General features: G+C 41.2%; 1 protein-coding gene across 5 annotated transcripts in view; it reads left to right on the top strand.

Moving 5' to 3' along the window:
* Nucleotides 1-17,728, top strand: part of KIAA2012 (KIAA2012 ortholog) — a 109,353-nt gene extending 91,625 nt beyond the window's left edge. For 4 of the 5 annotated variants that reach the window (XM_058708911.1, XM_058708891.1, XM_058708902.1 and 1 more), the window contains 8 exons: nt 2,969-3,059; nt 6,397-6,553; nt 8,267-8,381; nt 9,803-10,140; nt 11,896-12,095; nt 12,713-12,885; nt 13,690-13,909; nt 16,460-17,728. In XM_058708911.1, the coding sequence (XP_058564894.1) occupies nt 2,969-3,059; nt 6,397-6,553; nt 8,267-8,381; nt 9,803-10,140; nt 11,896-12,095; nt 12,713-12,885; nt 13,690-13,909; nt 16,460-16,598 (1,433 nt within the window). In that variant the 3' untranslated portion in view covers nt 16,599-17,728. The remainder of the gene's footprint in view (nt 1-2,968; nt 3,060-6,396; nt 6,554-8,266; nt 8,382-9,802; nt 10,141-11,895; nt 12,096-12,712; nt 12,886-13,689; nt 13,910-16,459) is intronic. The other variant, XM_058708908.1, reaches the window with a different exon arrangement.
* Nucleotides 17,729-18,223: the final 495 nt, after the last annotated feature.

The raw sequence follows: 18,223 nt of genomic DNA, 5'->3' as shown, positions 1-18,223 counted from the left end.
ACCAATAAAGCTGCTATGAACATTTGTGTACAAGTCCTTATATGGACATATGCTTTCATTCCTCTTTTTTTTTTAAGTTTGCTTATTTATTTAAGGAACCTCTACACCAATCATGGGGCTCAAACTCACAACCCCGAGATCAAAAGTCACATACTCTTCCAACTGAGCCAGCCAGGTGCCCCTCATTCCTCGTGAGTAGGATACCCAGGAGTGTAATGGTTGGATGATATGATATATATAACATTTAATTTTTTAAGAAACTGGCAAACTGGGGTACCTTGGTGGCTCAGTAGGCTAAGTGCCCAACTCCTGATTTTTGGCTCAGGTTATGATCTCATGGCTCGTGGGATTGAGCCCCATGTCAGGCTCTGTGCTGGCAGTACAGAACCTGCTTGGGATTCTCTCTCTCCCTCTAACTCTTTACCCCTCCCCTAGTCACACTCTCTTTCAAAATAAATAAATAAACATTAAAAAGAAAAAAGAAACTGCCAAACTACTTTCCTAATTCCTGTTCCATCTTACATTCCAACTAGCAGTAAATGAGAGTTCTAGTTCCTTTGCCTCTTTGTCAATACTAAGTAGAGTCAGTCATTTTAGTCATTCTAATAATTATGTGTTGATTGTGAGTTATTTTTTCTTCCTTGTGCTTCTGTTTTTCAAATTTTCTGCAATGAAATATATCTTTCATAATAAAAATATTGTTTAAAGTGAAATAAAAGGTAGCCTAGTCCAATATGAAGTCTTAGTCTGAGGACTCTTCTCATTTTAAAGGAGTTACCCAGGGGTGCCTAGGTGGCTCAGTCGATTGAGTGTCTGACTCTTGATTTAGGCTCAGGTCATGATCCCAGGGTCATGAGCTTGAGCCCAGCGTCAAGCTCCATGCTGAGCATGGAGCCTGCTTGGGATTCTCTCTCTCTCTCTCTCTCTCTCTCTCTCTTTCTCTCTCTCTTTCTCTCTCTCTCTCACCCCCCCCCCAAAATAAAAAATAAAGAGCTACCCAGTTTGGTCTTGAGAGAGTCCAGCAAAGAGTGATAACTGTGTAGCCTGAGTAAGCCTTCCTTATAGGGTAACATTTGTTTTTCATTTTTTTATTTTAATTAAAATTTTTAAAATTGAGAGAAAATAGATATGTAGCATTATATTAGTTTCAGGTATACAACATAATAATTTGATATTTGTATACACCACAAAGTGATCACAATAAGTCTAGTTATCAACAGTCATCATACAGTTACAAAAAATTTTTTTCCTTGTGATGAGAACTTTTAAGATTTACTCTTTGCAACTTTCAAATGTGCTAAATATTATTGACTATAGTCACCATGCTTTACATTATGTCCCCATGACTTATTTATATTGTATATCTAAGATTTTTTTAAGTTTATTTATTTTGAGAGAAAGAGAGACAGAAATAGAGAGCAAGCAGGGGAAGGCAGAGAGAGAGGGAATGAGAGAGAATCCCAAGTAGGCTCTACACTGTCAACGCGTAGAGCTCAACGCACTGCTTGAACCCATGAACCATATCATGACCTGAGCCAAAATCTGGAGTCCTGATGCTCAAATGACTGAGCCACCCAAGCGCCCCTATATATATAAGTTTTTACTGCTTGATCCCCTTCACCTATTTCTCTCAGTTCCCAACCCTCTTCCCTGCTGGCAACCACGAATCTGTTCCCTGTATCTAGGAGTTTTGTTTTGTTAGTTCGTTTAGGTTTTTTTTTTAGATTCCACATATAAATGAAATCAGGCAGTATTTGTTTTTCTCTGACTTATTTCATTTAGCATAATACCCTCAAGGCCCATCTGTGTAGTTGCAAATGGTAGGATTTCCTTCTTTTTTATGGCTTTTTTTGTATATATACCACATCTTCTTTATCCATTCATCCATCAATGGACACTTAGATCGTTTCCATATTTGGCTATTGTAAATAAGGCTGCAATGAATGTAGGGCATATATCTTTTTGAATTAATGTTTTCATTTTCTTTGGATAAATACTCAGAAGTTAAGTTGTATGTAGTTGAAGAAGCTACATACTGTTTCCCATAGAAGCTGCACTAATTTACATTCCTACCAACAGAGCACAAGGGTTCCTTTTTCCCCACATCCTTGTCAGTACTTATTTCTTGTCTTTTTGATACTAACCATTCTAACAGGTAGGAGGTGATATCTCACTGAATAGCATTTCCCTCATAAATAGTGATGTTGAACATCTTTTCATGTGCCTGTTAGCCATCTGTATGTCTTCTTTGGAAAATGTCTGTTTAGATTATCTGCCTATTTTTTAATTGGATTGTTTGGTTTTTTTGCTATTGAGTTGTAATGTTTGGGGTTTTTTAAGCAATTTCATTTTCAATGTTATAATCACACTAGGATTTTAAGAAAAAATTTAAACACATATAAACTTCCTAATCTATTATTTTCTTTTTGTTTTCTCTTCCAGCCCTTATTCATTTACATACATATTTTATAGAGTTCTACCACAATATTCTATATTTTACATTTTTACTTCTTTATGTCATGTTTTCCATGTTGCTTATCTTTTAAACCATAATTTTAAATGTCAAATTAATGCATCATAAATTGCTTCCCCAATCTCCCATTGTTGGGTTGTTTCTAATTTTTCATTATTAATAACAAAGTTATAAAAACTTTGTACAAAAAGCTTGTTCTTTTGAATTATTTCTTCATGATAAATATCCAGGAGTAAGATTCCTGATCAAAGACTAGAACATTTTTCTGGTTCTTGGTACATACTGTCGTAGCACTTTCCCAAAGGGTCTACTAATTTTAATGTCACTTGCCTTGTGCCAGCACTGGTTTGTGCAGGATTTGCTAATTTTCTAGGCATAACATACTTTATTGTGCTAATTTGCATGTCATTGACTACTAACCAGGTAGACATTTTCCCATGTCTGGGATTGTTGTCTATTGTCTTTGGCTGTTAAGGATCCTCTTTGTCTTCACAGACCAGGAGCTGAGGAATATGAACCTTGACCCTCCTAGTGCTTCCCTGGATAATCACATCCAGGCCTTCGAGTCAGATACTGTCCAAAAGACGTAAGTGTTCGAAGCTGTAATGATATGGACTGCTCTACTTTTATTTCACTTTTTTCTTTTTTCTTTTTAAAGTAATCTCAACGCCCAATATGGGGCTTGAACTCATGACCCTGAAATCAAGAGTTGCCTGCTTTACTGACTGAGCCAGCCAGAGACCCCTCATTTTTGTTTTTAATTAATTTCATTTCTGTTTTTTCTAACCATGAAGATTCTCAGGCTAACTGCATTCCCTAACAGCCAGAATTGTTGTCTAAGAAACGGATTCTTGGGGAGAATTATATTGTGACATGTTTCCTACATAAGCCATATTCTTTGGCTGGGTGGGTGAAAAGTGAAGTTTAACAGTGCGGAAACAGCTTTCTCCATTTGTCTACGTAACTGGGATCTACAGACATGCCTAGTAAGGTGATTTCTGTCAATTCAATTTGGTTTCTCCTCTACACATTCACTCTGCTTTGGGTGAAATAAATAATACTTAAAAATACTAAAACTAGGGGCGCCTGGGTGGCGCAGTTGGTTAAGCGTCCAACTTCAGCCAGGTCACGATCTCGAGGTCCGTGAGTTCGAGCCCCGCATCGGGCTCTGTGCTGACAGCTCAGAGCCTGGAGCCTGTTTCAGATTCTGTGTCTCCCTCTCTCTCTGCCCCTCCCCCGTTCATGCTCTGTCTCTCTCTGTCCCAAAAATAAAAAAAAATAAATACTAAAACTAATTGCTAACATGTAGTAAGTGCTTCCTATGTGCTCACTATGTCCTTCCAATGAGCTCACTGACCAGCAGCTCGGCCAGTCAGCTCCAGTCACTTCACCTAAACCCCATTTGGCAGTGGCAGCTGGAACTATAGCCTATTGTGACCTCCCATGAGCATCAGTGACTTGACAACCTGACCTCACCTGCCTCTTGATGTAGGTATCCCCTCCTGAGTCAAAAAGGATTTATGATCCCTAGGAACAAAGAAAGAAAGGCACTTGATGGGGGGAGGCAGCTATCTGAAAAATTCCAGTTTTCAACTTTTATACCTCAGTTTCTTCCACAATGGATTTAAATGGCTTACAACAACCACATCAGCAAAAAAAAAAAAAAAAAAAAAAAAAAAAGCCAAAGTGAGATAACCAAAAAGAAAAAAAAATCTTTAATCCAGAGGAAAAGAAAAAAGAATATCAACACCCAACAAAAGTAATTAGAGTCATTGTGGCTAAAGATCAGACTTCCAGATTTGATACAGAGATTCCTGAATGTAAAAACAAAAAAAGAAGAAGGAGGAGGAGGAGAAGTAGTAGTAGTAGTAGTAGTAGTAACACAGGCTTGTGGTTCTCATTTGCAGCATACCTGTTCCTCAAGGGAAATAAAGATTTTCCTAGCACTAAATTCTAAAGGATACACCTTCTGTGGGTTTTTATAGAGTGACATTGAATGATTTAAAGACCCATGTGTTTACAAGAAATTCCATTTACCTCATGCAACAAATATTTCTCAAGTTTCTATAGTAAGACCCTGTACTAGCACAGCACAATGAACAAAATATTGATTTGGCTAAAAAATAAAATGCCCAGAACCAGGCTTGGCACACAGTAGCTGCTGCTGCAGCTGTTACTGAAACCACATAGCTATTTCTTAGTGACCTATTTACCCAGAGAACATAAGTCAGTTATCCTCAAGGCAGATAGTCAGTGACTGCAATTCTAAGGGATCACACAAACACAGCACATGACCTTTTGGTGGCTAGATTTGACCAAGAATAGAATTAAAAAAAAAAAAAAAAAAAAAAAATAGAATTCAGAAGGCATAAAAGAATGGATAGTTGCATGTTCCTAAGACTATTTTTTAATCAAATTTTATGTATGTATGTATTTATTTATTTATTTTTCAGGAATAGAATTTAGTGATTCATCATTTACATATAACACCCAATGCTCATCCCAACCAGTGTCCTCCTTAATGCCCCTTGCCCTTCCCCCAACCAACACCCCACCAGCAACCATAAGTTTGTTCTGTGTATTTGGGAGTCTCTCATTGTTTGTCTCCCTCTCTGTTTTTATCTTATCTTCCCTTCCCTTATGTTTATCTATTTTGTATCTTAAATTCCACATATGAATGAAATCATATGATATTTGTCTTTCTCTGACTAATTTTGCTTAGCATAATACACTCTAGTTCCATCCACATTGTTGCAAATGGCAAGATTTCATTCTTTTTGATTGCCAAGTAGTTTTCCATTGTGTATGTATGTATGTATGTATGTATATACATATACATCTATATATACACGACATCTTCTTTATCCATTCATCAGTCAATGGACATTTGGGCTCTTCCCATACTTTGACTATTGTCAATAGTGCTGCCATAAACACTGGGGTGCGTGTGCCTCTTCGAATCACCATTTTTGTATCCTTTGGATAAATACCTAGTAGTACAATTGCTGGGTCGTAGGGTAGTTCTATTTTTAATTTTTTTGAGGGACCTCCATACTGTTTTCCAAAGTGGCTGCACCAGTTTGCATTGCCACCAGCAGTGCAAAAGTGTTCCCCTTTCTCTGCATCCTCACCAACATCTGTTGCCTAAGTTGCTAATTTTAGCCATTCTGACAGGTTTCAGATGCTATCTCATAGTGGTTTTGATTTATGTTTCCCTGATGATGAGTGATGTTTAACATTTTTTCATGTGTCTGTTAGCCATTTGGATGTCTTTTTTTTGAAAAGTGTCTGTTCATGCCTAAGACTCTTTCTTAAAGGTCATGTATTTTTCAGCTAAGCCTTTGATAGAAGAAATTTCAGTTAGATAACCCTATGTCATTCAATTAAAGGCATAGATATGCAACCACAGGGAGACAAACTATTTCTTCTGCTCCCTAAATTGAGGATTAAGCTGGAGAGAACCCCAAAAATGAAGACTCAAATTTCTAATCTCCCTTACTCAGGGATGTGTTGAGAAAAAGAGGGTTGGGGCGCCTGGGTGGCTCGGTCGGTTAAGCGTCCGACTTCAGCTCAGGTCATGATCTCAAGGTCCGGGAGTTCGAGCCCCGCGTCAGGCTCTGTGCTGACAGCTCAGAACCTGGAGCCTGTTTCTGATTCTGTGTCTCCCTCTCTCTCTGCCCCTCCCCTGTTCATGCTCTGTCTCTCTCTGTCTCAAAAATAAATAAACGTTAAAAAAAAATTCTTTAAAAAAAAAAAAAAAAGAAAGAAAAAGAAAAAGAGGGTTGACCAAGTGTGTAAAATGCTCAACACAGTGCCACAGAAACAATGTTTGTTCACTTTTCCTTTTCCTTGTCCACTAGTTTTGTGGGGTTTGTTTTGTTTTGTTTTTTAGTTTGGTCCTGTTGTTTTGCTCTTTCTTAAAGTGGCAGAGATTATGATGTCCATCATCTACAAAGAAGACTCCCAGGACATGAGTCCCTAGAGAGGTTGGGTCCTAAAGACACATCTCTTCTTCCAAGAGGAAGAGAAGAGAAAACTGAACCAAGATCATTCAACCACCAGGCACTAGCCAACGTAAATGTAAGTGTAAACACCTAGCAGCTTGGTCCAAAAGCCCTGCCTGGATGTTGCTCTCATTAGGGGTATCATGGACAGTTGTATGTATTGCTTAGTATATACACAAGGGTACCTAACAATGGGGGCAAGTGAGAGCTGAAATCCATTCTGTGGTTAACAAACCATGCCCTGAACCCCAGCATTGGGCTGCATCCTTCTGAAGGGTGGGGTGCCCATTTCTAATTTTACAAAGGTGCTAATAGAAAACTTCAGTTTTCCTACACACACCACTTCTGACACCAAATGTATGGAGTCTTTTTCCACATCGATCAATTCTCCAGCTCAAAGGACACCAATTGGGTATCCAGTCCTTTTTTTGCATGGGGGAAGGGATGTCTGTCCTACAATTCAATTCTGACACTACCTGGAGTTAGCACAGACCCCACAGGTTAAGGGTAAGCTCAGTCCTACAAGACTGCTCCAACTTCAGACACTAGTCACAAGTCCCAGGTTGTCACCTGTACTTCTGACCAACAAGCTATAAATAGAGGGTTCCCACAACCCCTTCTTCAGCTTTGACAATTTGTTAGAATGGCTCACAAAACTCAGAAAAACATTTACTTACTATAATTGATTTATTACAAAAGATATTTTTTTAAACACTTTTAAGTAATTTCTACACCCAACTTGGGGCTTGAACTTACAACCCCAAGATCAAGAGTTGCACGTTCCACTGACTAAACCAGGCAGATGCCTCTCACAAAGGATATTTTAAAGGATACAAAGGAACAACCAGATGAAGAGATACATAGGGCAAGGTCCCAAAAGCAGGCGCTTCACTCTCCATGGAGTTTGAAGTGTGCCACTCTCCTAGCATGTGGATGTGTTCACCAACTCAGAAGCCATCCAAACTCCTTTGCTTCAGGTTTTCATGGAGGCTTCATTACATAGCCATTGACTGATAAAAGCATTGGCAGATGGTACTTAACTCAACCTCTAGTCTTTTCTCCCTCCTCTGAGGTTGGGAATGTTGAGCTGAAAGCTCCAAACCTCTAATAACATGGTTGGTTCCCCTAGCAACCAGCAACCCCCCACCTTAGGTGCTTTCCAAAATCATCTCATTAATACAATCTCAGGTGTGGTTGAAAGGGGTTTGTTAGTGGGGCGCCTGGGTGGCTTGGTCGGTTAAGCATCCGACTTCGGCTCAGGTCACGATCTTACGGTCTGTGAATTCGAGCCCCGCGTCGGGCTCTGTGCTGACAGCTCAGAGCCTGGAGCCTGTTTCCGATTCTGTGTCTCCCTCTCTCTCTGCCCCTCCCCCGTTCATGCTCTGTCTCTCTCTGTCCCAAAAATAAATAAAAAACGTTGAAAAAAAAATTTTTTTTAAATAAACTAGTTAAACATTAATTGTAGCAATAGCAATCTATCAAAGTTGAAAAGTGCTTCACTTTGATCCACCTCTGTAGATCGTGATTTAGCATCCAAGAAGGGGACAATCATAAAGTGTATTCTGTTCCTCTTCCCTCCTATGACATTATACCTAGCAGTTTTAAATGAAAGGCTGAACCTTAGGATCTCCTCACCAGCTCCATTCTAAGACTCGCTCTCCAGCTTCACGTGGAACCCAGAAATTCCATTCTAAGCCATTCTGTCTTGTTCAACATAATCACCCTTTGATGGGTTTTTTGTTTGTTTCCTACTCATATCATGGTCCTTTCCTTAATTTTTCACCTTTAGGAGATGGAGTTGATTGGCAAAGACAAGAGAAAGAAGAGAACCAAGACAGACAAGTCCAAGGCACCCCAAGGGGAGAGAGAAGGAAAGGTCCACAGGAAAGCAGAGGCTTCTGTTGGTAAGGGAATGTGCTCTTGAGGAATGACCCAGGAAAAGACACCTAATGGGAGCTAAGAGGTGTCACAGAGAATCATCATGAATCTAATGAGACAAACTACCTAATTTTGAGTCTTTTTTTTTAATATATGAAATTTATTGTCAAATTGGTTTCCATACAACACCCAGTGCTCATCCCAAAAGATGCCTTCTTCAATGCCCATCACCTACCCTCTCCTCCCTCCCACCCCCCATCAACCCTCAGTTTGTTCTCAGTTTTTAAGAGTCTCTTATGCTTTGGCTCTCCTGTCTTTTTGACTACCTTGGCCAAGACAGTATTGCAGACTTACTTCATGTGAGTATCTTAGGAGATAGAGAAGAGGAGAGAGGAAACCAGGGTTACTCAGAGACCTGTGATCAAGAGAGGAAATAACAATAGCACCTATTTACTGAATACCCACTATACTAAGAGTGCTGCATATATGACATTATGAAATCCTTAAAACATCTCCATAAAGTAAGTGCTATTATTATATCATGTAGTGGTTGAGGCTTGACAGAGATTGAGTGGCTTGCATAACACCAAACAGATCAAACAGTAAAGTGGTGGATCCAAATACATGCTCTTGCCATGGTCTGTATGAACTACTAACTGTACCATAATTTGAGAATTGGGCAGTGAAAGCATTGGGAAGGGGAAGGATAAAACAAGCTCTGAATTATTACCCCAGTTACCATTTTTCGTCTTGGTTCCCTGTGTTGCACCTTACTAGAAATTTATATTCCCATGCTTCTGAAAACTTTCTTTAGCCTAAAATTTACACCTGTTCTTTCCTGGCCACATGATTCGGAAGACAAATCAAAGGTTGTCAGAAAGGATGACACTGGATCATCTCCTAGGCTCAATCTATTTTTGAGATTTACTTTTTAAAGTCTTGCTGACTTTACATAGTTGTAGCCCATAACTTGGTTTGCATTGGCAGGACTGGGAAAAAGAAATACTTGCAGTCCCCAGAGGTGAATTGAGGAAGAGTTCTTAGAGTATGGAAGGCTTAAGCTTTGCCAGGTTACAAAGCTACAACCTCAAGCCAGACTCTTGAGACAGGACTTTCCATCTGTATCTGTAGTTTTTCCTCTGGAGAGTCTTGCCTCTACCATAGGTCAGGGTGAAACAACTTTTTTAGTAACAAGACTATTGAATTACAGTTGATCCACATAGGATAAGGCAGTTTCTCAAAGGGTGGTCTGTGCACTACCCTTCTCAAAACACTTGGAGTGCTTGTGAAAATGCAGGTTCCTACAGAGTCCGACTCTAGGAGTGGGGCTTAGTAATCTGCACCCCAGGTAATTCCATTGCACACTAAAGCCTAAAAGCTACTGAAAAGGATACAGAGATCACATTTACTTAGCTACACTTCTGTCTCCCCAATTATTCTCCTCCAGGAAAGTCAAAGGAATCAAAGACTGAAAAGAAATCAGGGCTAATTCCCAAAGAAAGGAATCCAAGAACCAAAAGGAAAAGGATACGGAAGGAAAGGAATCTGGAAATAGCAGCAGAACTGAGTGGGCCTGATATCATTAACTCTAAGGAAATAGAAGACACTTCAGATAGAGGTTTCTCTCCTTCCCGTTCTCTTGTAGAGGACCCTTGGCTTTCCGCCAAGTATGATGCTCCGGAGAGCCAAGTGTCTATAGATGGAAGATCATCACCCATGCAGACTATACCTGTCACTAGAAACACGGAATCTAAAGAAGAAAGAAGCTATGATGACCCTTCCAAGGTGAGGTCCAATATTCTCAGCTTGGCCAGAGAGATTTCTGTTCTCACTCGTACAACTGCAGATGTGGGAAAAACAGCCCCAAATCATATTGCAGTTGTTGAAACAGCAGTACTACATAATGGTTTTATTTGTTCTACTTTGATACCTTCTGACCTTTAAGAAGCCAGAGCTGATCCAAGACACAATTTGTCAAAGCCCCTCTGAAATGATGCATTCTGTGAGGCCCCCAAACTGCCACAGCATATACTCATCCCTTAAAGAACAGGAAGTTGGCACAGGCCTCACAGTCACAGGGAAAGGTGGGTTCGGGCCATCAGAGCCAAGTACACGCATATCCCTGACTTGGCCTGGAACTAAATCTTTGCCTGCCTCCCAAAGGCTATGGAAATTTCTCCTTTCCTGATTTGCTTTTCTGTGGCACACAGCTGTGCCACAGGCAGTTTATACACACATGTCTGTCTTTACAAGGTGCTTTGGCATATAAAAGTAATTTTGTCCCAGGAGCCTTGATTCTAATGTCAGGTATTTAAGAGAAAAACTGAGTTAGTGTAAGGAATATTACCCTTGAAAATCCCTGCAATGAATCAAAAATAATACCATACAGATACATCTCTCAATAAGACCAACCCAACCAATTTTTCCTCTGCTCTTGGGATAAATCACAGTTTTTCCCACTGAGATGAAGGTGCCAAACTGCATTTAGAGGTCTTGTTGTAGGGGGGAAGAGAGTATCTTTAGACACTACAATTATACCCACAGCTAAACCACTATGGTTGAACTCACATAAGTTACATGTGTGTATGGTACAACTCTGCTGAATCTCATTTAATCTTTACAGCCACACTTGTGAGCCAGATGTAGTTATCCCCATTTCAGAGACCTAGAAACTGAGGCTTGGAGATAAGAGACCATTTCCAGAAGCCACACAACCATAAAATGATAGAGCCAAGACTTAAACCCAGGTCCTTTGGCTCTAAAATCAGCGTTCTTGTCAGTTTTAAATCATTATATTTTTCTTTATTTTATAATCCATGGTCTTCCAAAAAGGATTTCAGAAAGATCTTGACTTTATAGTTCCCAATATTCCCAGCTGCCTAGACTATGGAATTCTGCTCTACACCACAGATGAGAATTTTAAGCTGTGGGTAGAACATTCCTGAGCCTGCCAGAGAATCAAAATTTCTTAGCTTTATCGTTAATCCATAGTACTGTGGGTTTGCATGGGATTAAATGTAAGTCTAACACATTTATATCTAAAACTGTCCCTGGTAAGATAGCCTTTATCTAGAACCTGTGGGTCCCAGGCCTGGTTTCACTAGGATCACCTGAGAAGCTTTTTAAAACCAAGGCCTCCCACCTAGATATTCCCATTGAATTGGTGGGTGGGGCCTTGGCCTCAAGTAATTTTTAAAAGCTCCTTACGTGTCTATAAAGTGCAGCTAGTGTTGAAAACTCCAGACATACGATGTGTCAGACATTATTTTGGCACTTTCACTAATTCAATTAATCCCAGTAACAGCCCCAAGAAGAAGACAATGTCAGGGAAATTAAGTTGTGACCTCCAAATCCTGAAGCAAGTAAGAAACTTGGACCCAGGCCAGTCAGACCCCAGAGCCCAAGCCAGAGGCTGCGGTCTGTGGGGAAAGCACTCAATGACTCCATCTCTGATGAGAGACAACGTACCCGGTGGGGTGGAGGAGGGCTCACCCTTGAGACACGCTCTCCCTTTCACTAAAGAGCACTCTGGTTCCACAGACCCTCCTCGCCAAGAGAGAGCAAGAAGCTTCCAGGGACAGGCTGCGAGCAGAGAGGGCTGAGATGAGACGCTTGGAGGTGGAGAGGAAGAGAAGGGAGCAGGAAGAGCAGAGGCAGCTCTTGCAGGAGCAGCTGGAGAGGGCAGAGAAGATGAAGGAGGAGCTGGAGCTGGAGCACCGTGCCCGTGCGGAGGAGATCCGGTGGGTGGAGCAGCGGGAGGCTGTGGCCACCCCAGGAGGCAGCAGGAAGAAGCCGGGGTTAACCTCCACCAGGGACAGAGTTGGTTCTGAGGCTAATGCCCGGTAGTAAAACAGCACATCTCATTTTCCTCTGTCATCAGTTATCCTAGGAACAACCTGGCCCAAAGATCAGGTGTGGTGTCCTGACCATTAGAGTCTTCCTGGGAGGGCTTGGTGACGCAGCCCAGCAAATGTTTGTTGAGCCCCTACGACTGTCTGCATTGCGCTAGATTCTCTCAGAGGCATTGACTCATCTAATTTAATATTCTTCTGTGAGACTGGAGTTTCAAGATTCATCTTGTAAGAATGGAAAATGAAGCTCTGGGAACTTAAGTCCCCTACCCCCAGAGCACAGGGCTGTCTGGTGAAACTTCAGGCTTCTGGTTCCGGGCTGGTTGTGCTCTTGCTTCTGCTCTTTACTCAGGCTTCCCTTAGAAACCCCACTGTCCTCTGAATGCGATGCTCCGTGTGGCCTGTAGCTGCAGGGCCTCCACCAGGGGCACTGCCTGCCAGCTAGTCTCGCAAGGTTGCCCCTGTGCTTTCCGCCATTTCCCTGACCATCTTGTGGGTTTTCTCAGGCTGAGGAAACAGAGACTCGAAGAAGAACGGCAGCGGCAGGAGGAGGAGGAGAGGAAGCAGCAGCTTCAGTTGCAAGTGGCCCAGGAGAGACTCCGGCAGCAACAGGACAAGTTCCGGAGGAAACTGCAAGAACTGCAGAGAAAAAAGCAGCAGGAGGAAGCCGAGAGGGCTGGTGAGGGACGTTCTGGAGGAATCTACATCTCCTGTCTATCTGGGGCAGAAGTATTTTTATCCCACTGTGGGTGTTCACTTGAATCTCCCCAGAGTTATTCCTATCTAGGCCTAGTGTGTGAAGCACTCTAAATGTATAAGCTATTTTTTTTTTCAAAGTGATTAATATGTGTGACTGCAGTGAGTTGAGCTAGAAGATCAAACTAAGACAGACTCACTTGTGGAAATGACTCTTGGGTCCCGCTCCCAATTCAGTCATCTCCCAAACTGGGATTCTGCCCCTCCCATTGCCCTTTCAGCATTGCTCAGGAGGTGCCTAAATTGGAGACATAGCCCTGCCCCTTGCTTCTTTCCCTAGCAGATAGAAACAAAACATCCGGATAGCTTCAGGGCAGGCTTTCGGGTGCTTAAATGTAGAATCTCTACCGCCTCACTTTTGAGGAAGTGGAAGGAACGTCAGTAGAGGACACTCTTTATAGGCTGGTCAGTCCAGCTGAGTAAGCACCCGGATTCTCCAGACCCCGATCTGACGCCCCTCTCCAATGATCTGCATACCACCTGTGAGCACCCCAGGCTCTGGAAAATTCTCCCCTAAGGTTTTGTACTAATTGCACAGTGTAGGTGCTTGACACTTAAGGACTCTTAAATTTATAATTTAACCCCAATATGATCCCCACAGAGGATCTGGCAGCCTGCTGGCAGGTAGGCAGCACAATCTCACGGGGAGTCCCTGGGAATCAGTGAGAGAACTGTTTTCTCCAGTAATGAGACCCCTGATGAGCCTACCCCCTTGTCTATTCTGCAGAGGCTGAGAAGCAAAGGCAGAGGGAATTGGAAATACAGTTAGCAGAAGAACAAAAACGCCTGATGGAAATGGCTGAAGAAGAACGGCTAGAATACCAGCGGAGGAAACAGGAAGCAGAAGAGAAGGCTCAGCAGGAAGCAGAGGAGAGAAGGCAAAGGGAAGAGGAAGCAGCAAGGCTGGCCCTGGAGGAAGCTATGAAACAGGTGCAGGAACAAGCCAGGTAGGGGCTATTTGGGCAACAGTTACCATAAGGGGATTGTTTCAAGGTCTTGATTCCCTGGTGCTAGTACTACACTTGCACTGCCTTTGGACAAGTGAAGTTCTCCCACTTTCCATAAGCATGTTTTGGAAGAGCTAAAAAACAAAAGGCTCTTTTGCTGCAAATGTCACAGAATTGCTTCATGGCTTATATAACTTGTATTGAAGCTGAGAGTTTAGATTTCATCTATCTCAGCCCTCTGGTTTACAGATGAGAAAACTGAGTCCCGAAGAAGGGAAGGGTCTTAATCAAGGCCCAATAGTGTTAGAGGCAGTACCAGGACCACATCTTAGACCCCTGATTCTGAACCACTGTCCTTGGTATTTTTTGGTTACCTATTGTAACCACTGGGAATTCAGGAGTGAGCAAGACAGATGTCTCTTCTCCCATGGCATTTATATTCTAGTGCTGGGGCAGGGAGACAAATAAATAAAAATAAAGATTTTTTTTAGCCAGTAACAGATGCTATACAGAAAACATTTTAAACATGTGATAGGATTGCAGGAGGCTTAGGTTAGATTGGTCAGCCAGGGCAAAACTTCTCAGAAAAAGTGGATATAAGGTGAGACCTGAATGACAAGGAGTTAGCCACATAAACATCTGGAAGAAAAATATTCTACAGGCAAACAGTAAGCGCAAAGGTTCAAAGGAAGGAGACTGGCATGTTGGAAGAATAAAAGAAAGTCAGTATGGCTGGAATGAAGTGAACAAGGCACAAAGAATACTTTCAGATGAGGTCATATTAGTAAGCTAAGACCAGATCTCATGAGAGCCTTGTTAGGAGAAATAGCACAGAATTAGTTAGTTCTCAAAGGCCAATGACATTTTCCCCCTTTTCTCTAAAAATAGTAATGATCATTTCATCATCTTTGATAATAGAATTTCTTGAGAAATGTGGTTTCAACTTTTTTTTAAGAAAGAACTTTTTTACTTTTTTAAAATATTAGAGAGAGGGCATGTGCACAAGGGGGGTTAGGGGCAGAGAGAGAGGGAGAGAGAGAATCCCAAGCAGGCTCTGCACTGTCAGCACAGAGCCCAACACATGGCTTGATCTCATGAGCTGTGAAATCATGACCTGAGCTGAAATCAAGAAGTGGACGTTTAACCAACTGAGCCACCCAGGCGCCCCTCAACTGACTTTTTAAATTTTTTTTTTAACGTTTTATTAATTTTTGGGACAGAGAGAGACAGAGCATGAACGGGGGAGGGGCAGAGAGAGAGGGAGACACAGAATCGGAAGCAGACTCCAGGCTCTGAGCCATCAGCCCAGAGCCCGACGCAGGGCTTGAACTCACCGACCACGAGATCATGACCTGAGCTGAATTCGGACACCCAACTGACTGAGCCACCCAGGCGCCCCTCAACTGACTCTTTAAAAACTAGGTCTTCTAGGGGCGCCTGGGTGGCGCAGTCGGTTAAGCAGTCGGTTAAGCGTCCGACTTCAGCCAGGTCACGATCTCGCGGTCCGTGAGTTCGAGCCCCGCGTCAGGCTCTGGGCTGATGGCTCAGAGCCTGGAGCCTGTTTCCGCTTCTGTGTCTCCCTCTGTCTCTGCCCCTCCCCCGTTCATGCTCTGTCTCTCTCTGTCCCAAAAATAAATTAAAAACGTTGAAAAAAAAAATTTAAAAAAAAAAAAAAAAAAAAAACTAGGTCTTCTATAGTTGCTTTCTCTTGTATTTCTACTCCTTAGTGAAAGCAACAAATAGACATCCCCCTTTAGAACTATCAAAATTGAAGGGCAAAGAAGCACAACACAGAAAACCATGTGAGTCCAATCTTGACTGCAAACAGTTTACTCCCTGGAATGTATTTTCTACAACTTAAGCTGAATGTAAACTCTTTAAGGGACCAAAAAGAGAAGGCAGCCAGAACAATTCTATTTTGAGGTTTTCCACCTAACCTGAGTTGTTCCTCTCCTGGACTTTACTCAGATGTTTTTTTGTTGTTTTCCAGCTGTTGTGTGAACTACAAAACAGATCGTTAGAGAAGTCTTGATTCAATTTCAAAATTATGTATTCCATGTATCACAGCAGCAGGACTGGGTTCTTAAGTATTGAGACCAAAAGCAAGCGAAACAATGTTGTAAGGCTAGTCCAAGTAGCTGAAAGCAGGAAACCTAGTGACTAAAGTGGTGTGTGAGGGGTAGAGTCTCACTCCACCAAGGGTTAGAACTTGCTCCCAGCTGGCTTTACTTCATCTTCACTTCTGTGACTTTGGCCCAGGTACTTTTAACTTCTCTGGTCTGTTTCATCTCTAAAGCAAGGGAGTTCCTTCCAACAAGACAAGTTTAAGAACTTTGACTTTGCCCTTTCCTTTTAACTTTCCCAGGAGAAGGTTCATGAAACTCTAAACCTCATGTGTAAAGTTACTAAATGAATAGAGTATAATCTTCCACTAAAATGAAAGATCAGTAGTCTGATGGTTGCTCAAATCAAAAGTTTTTCTACTGGCTTATAGGGACTATTTCTAAGATGCTTAATCATACTGGGATTGTGGGTGGGTTGTCTCCCTAGGCAAAAAGCTGCTTTGAAGAAACATCTTCAGTTCCGCCAAGAACTCTCTAAGGAAGCCAGTGGCCTACAGTGGACACAGAACATTTCCAGATCATGGGTGTTCTCTTACTTCCAATTCCTACAAATACCCAAACCTTAAGGCTAGAAGAAACCTTAAAAGTAAGTTGGGAGGTGGTGACAGAAAAAGAGAAACTTCTGTAATGAAGTTGCATTTCATTTGGTTCACCTCAACCCACACCTAGCTTCACTCTAGGACCTCCATTCCCACCACCCTTCCCCACCACACATAATTAAAGTCTTCACTCACCTAAATCCATTATGTTCTGTAGAACCCCATAAATCCAGAAACTTTAGTGCCTAAAACTGCCCAATAATTTCATTTGTTTGAATTTCAGCAAATTCAGTTTAATTTCAGTTAGTAAGACACTAACATCATCTTAGGATAGTCAAAGTATTTGATTTCACAATGTGTCTGAAAGAGTTGATAAAATGGAAATTCCATAATGCAAATAATTCTGAATAGGTTAAGGAGTTAATTCATGTATACAGACTCTTTATAAGGCAAAATCACATCTATTTCAGGCTAAACATCTAAAATATGCTGCCTGTTGAAAACAAGGTAAGCACTTGATAAATGTTCATCATTTGAGTAAAATTAGCTGTTTTGTGAGGGTATTCTCACTTCCTCAAAGTATAGATTCTAGAGCTGCACTGGTTTGTAAGTAGACACATGTTAACTATTTCAATGTTAAAACATTCAATTTTCCATTCACAATAGCCACATTTCAAGTGCTCAATAGCCACATGTAGCTACTGGCTACCTTACTGGACAGTACAGATGTAGAACATTTCCATCATCATAGAAAGTTCTACAGGACAGCACCATTCTAGACTCTTGATAATTAACAAATCTTGAGGGTCTGTTTCTGTGCCTTTAAGATCCAACCACTCACATAATTTCCCCATTTTTAAAATCATATTGACACTATTAAGGAATAGACTTAATTTTTAACATCTCTTTAAATATCAATAAGTAGTAAGTATCTGTCATAGAATTATCATCAAAAGGTATGAAAGATCATTACAAGATCTATAAAAGGATGTTAGAGCAAGCAGTATCTGAACCAGAATTTTCCCACAATTTCCTTTGGCCCTACTCTGTATCTGTCTGCAACTGAAAAAGTATTTACAGATGATTCCCTCAAATTTCTCACCAATGCTTGTAAAGTATTTACTCACTATAGGAACTGTATTTCTACAATCCTGATGTCAAGCATCTCTCTAAGGAAGCCAGTGGCCTACAGTGGACACAGAACATTTCCAGATCATTTCTACAATGCTTGTAAAGTATTTACTCACTATAGGAACTGTATTTCTACAATCCTGATGTCAAGCTTAATTTCAAGTCTGTATTGCTGACTTGCTGTATTGCTTTATGTAAAAAATAAATAAAATGGCCAAAACACTATCAATCATAGTAATTTTAAGTATGTCACAAAATTTCTCAAAATTGTCCATCCTACTTGCACATTCATTCATTCATTCATTCGAGTCATTCAGTAATACTTAAGCAGATGAGAAAGGAGCATGTCAAATAATACAAGAACAGAAGAAAGAACACTCAAGGAAAACATCCTTGTGGGGGAAATTCCCATTACTGACTTTATTTTCTACCTTCTTTTACAAATTGAGGATGTTGCAGTCAAGCACCAGGTAGAGCAGCTACACTAAATGTTATTCAAGGTCCCTTCCAAATCTGATATT

Source organism: Neofelis nebulosa, chromosome 2 (genome assembly GCF_028018385.1).
Source record: "Neofelis nebulosa isolate mNeoNeb1 chromosome 2, mNeoNeb1.pri, whole genome shotgun sequence".
Taxonomy (NCBI): Eukaryota; Metazoa; Chordata; class Mammalia; order Carnivora; family Felidae; genus Neofelis; species Neofelis nebulosa.
This window is presented reverse-complemented; position numbering and strand designations above follow the sequence as displayed.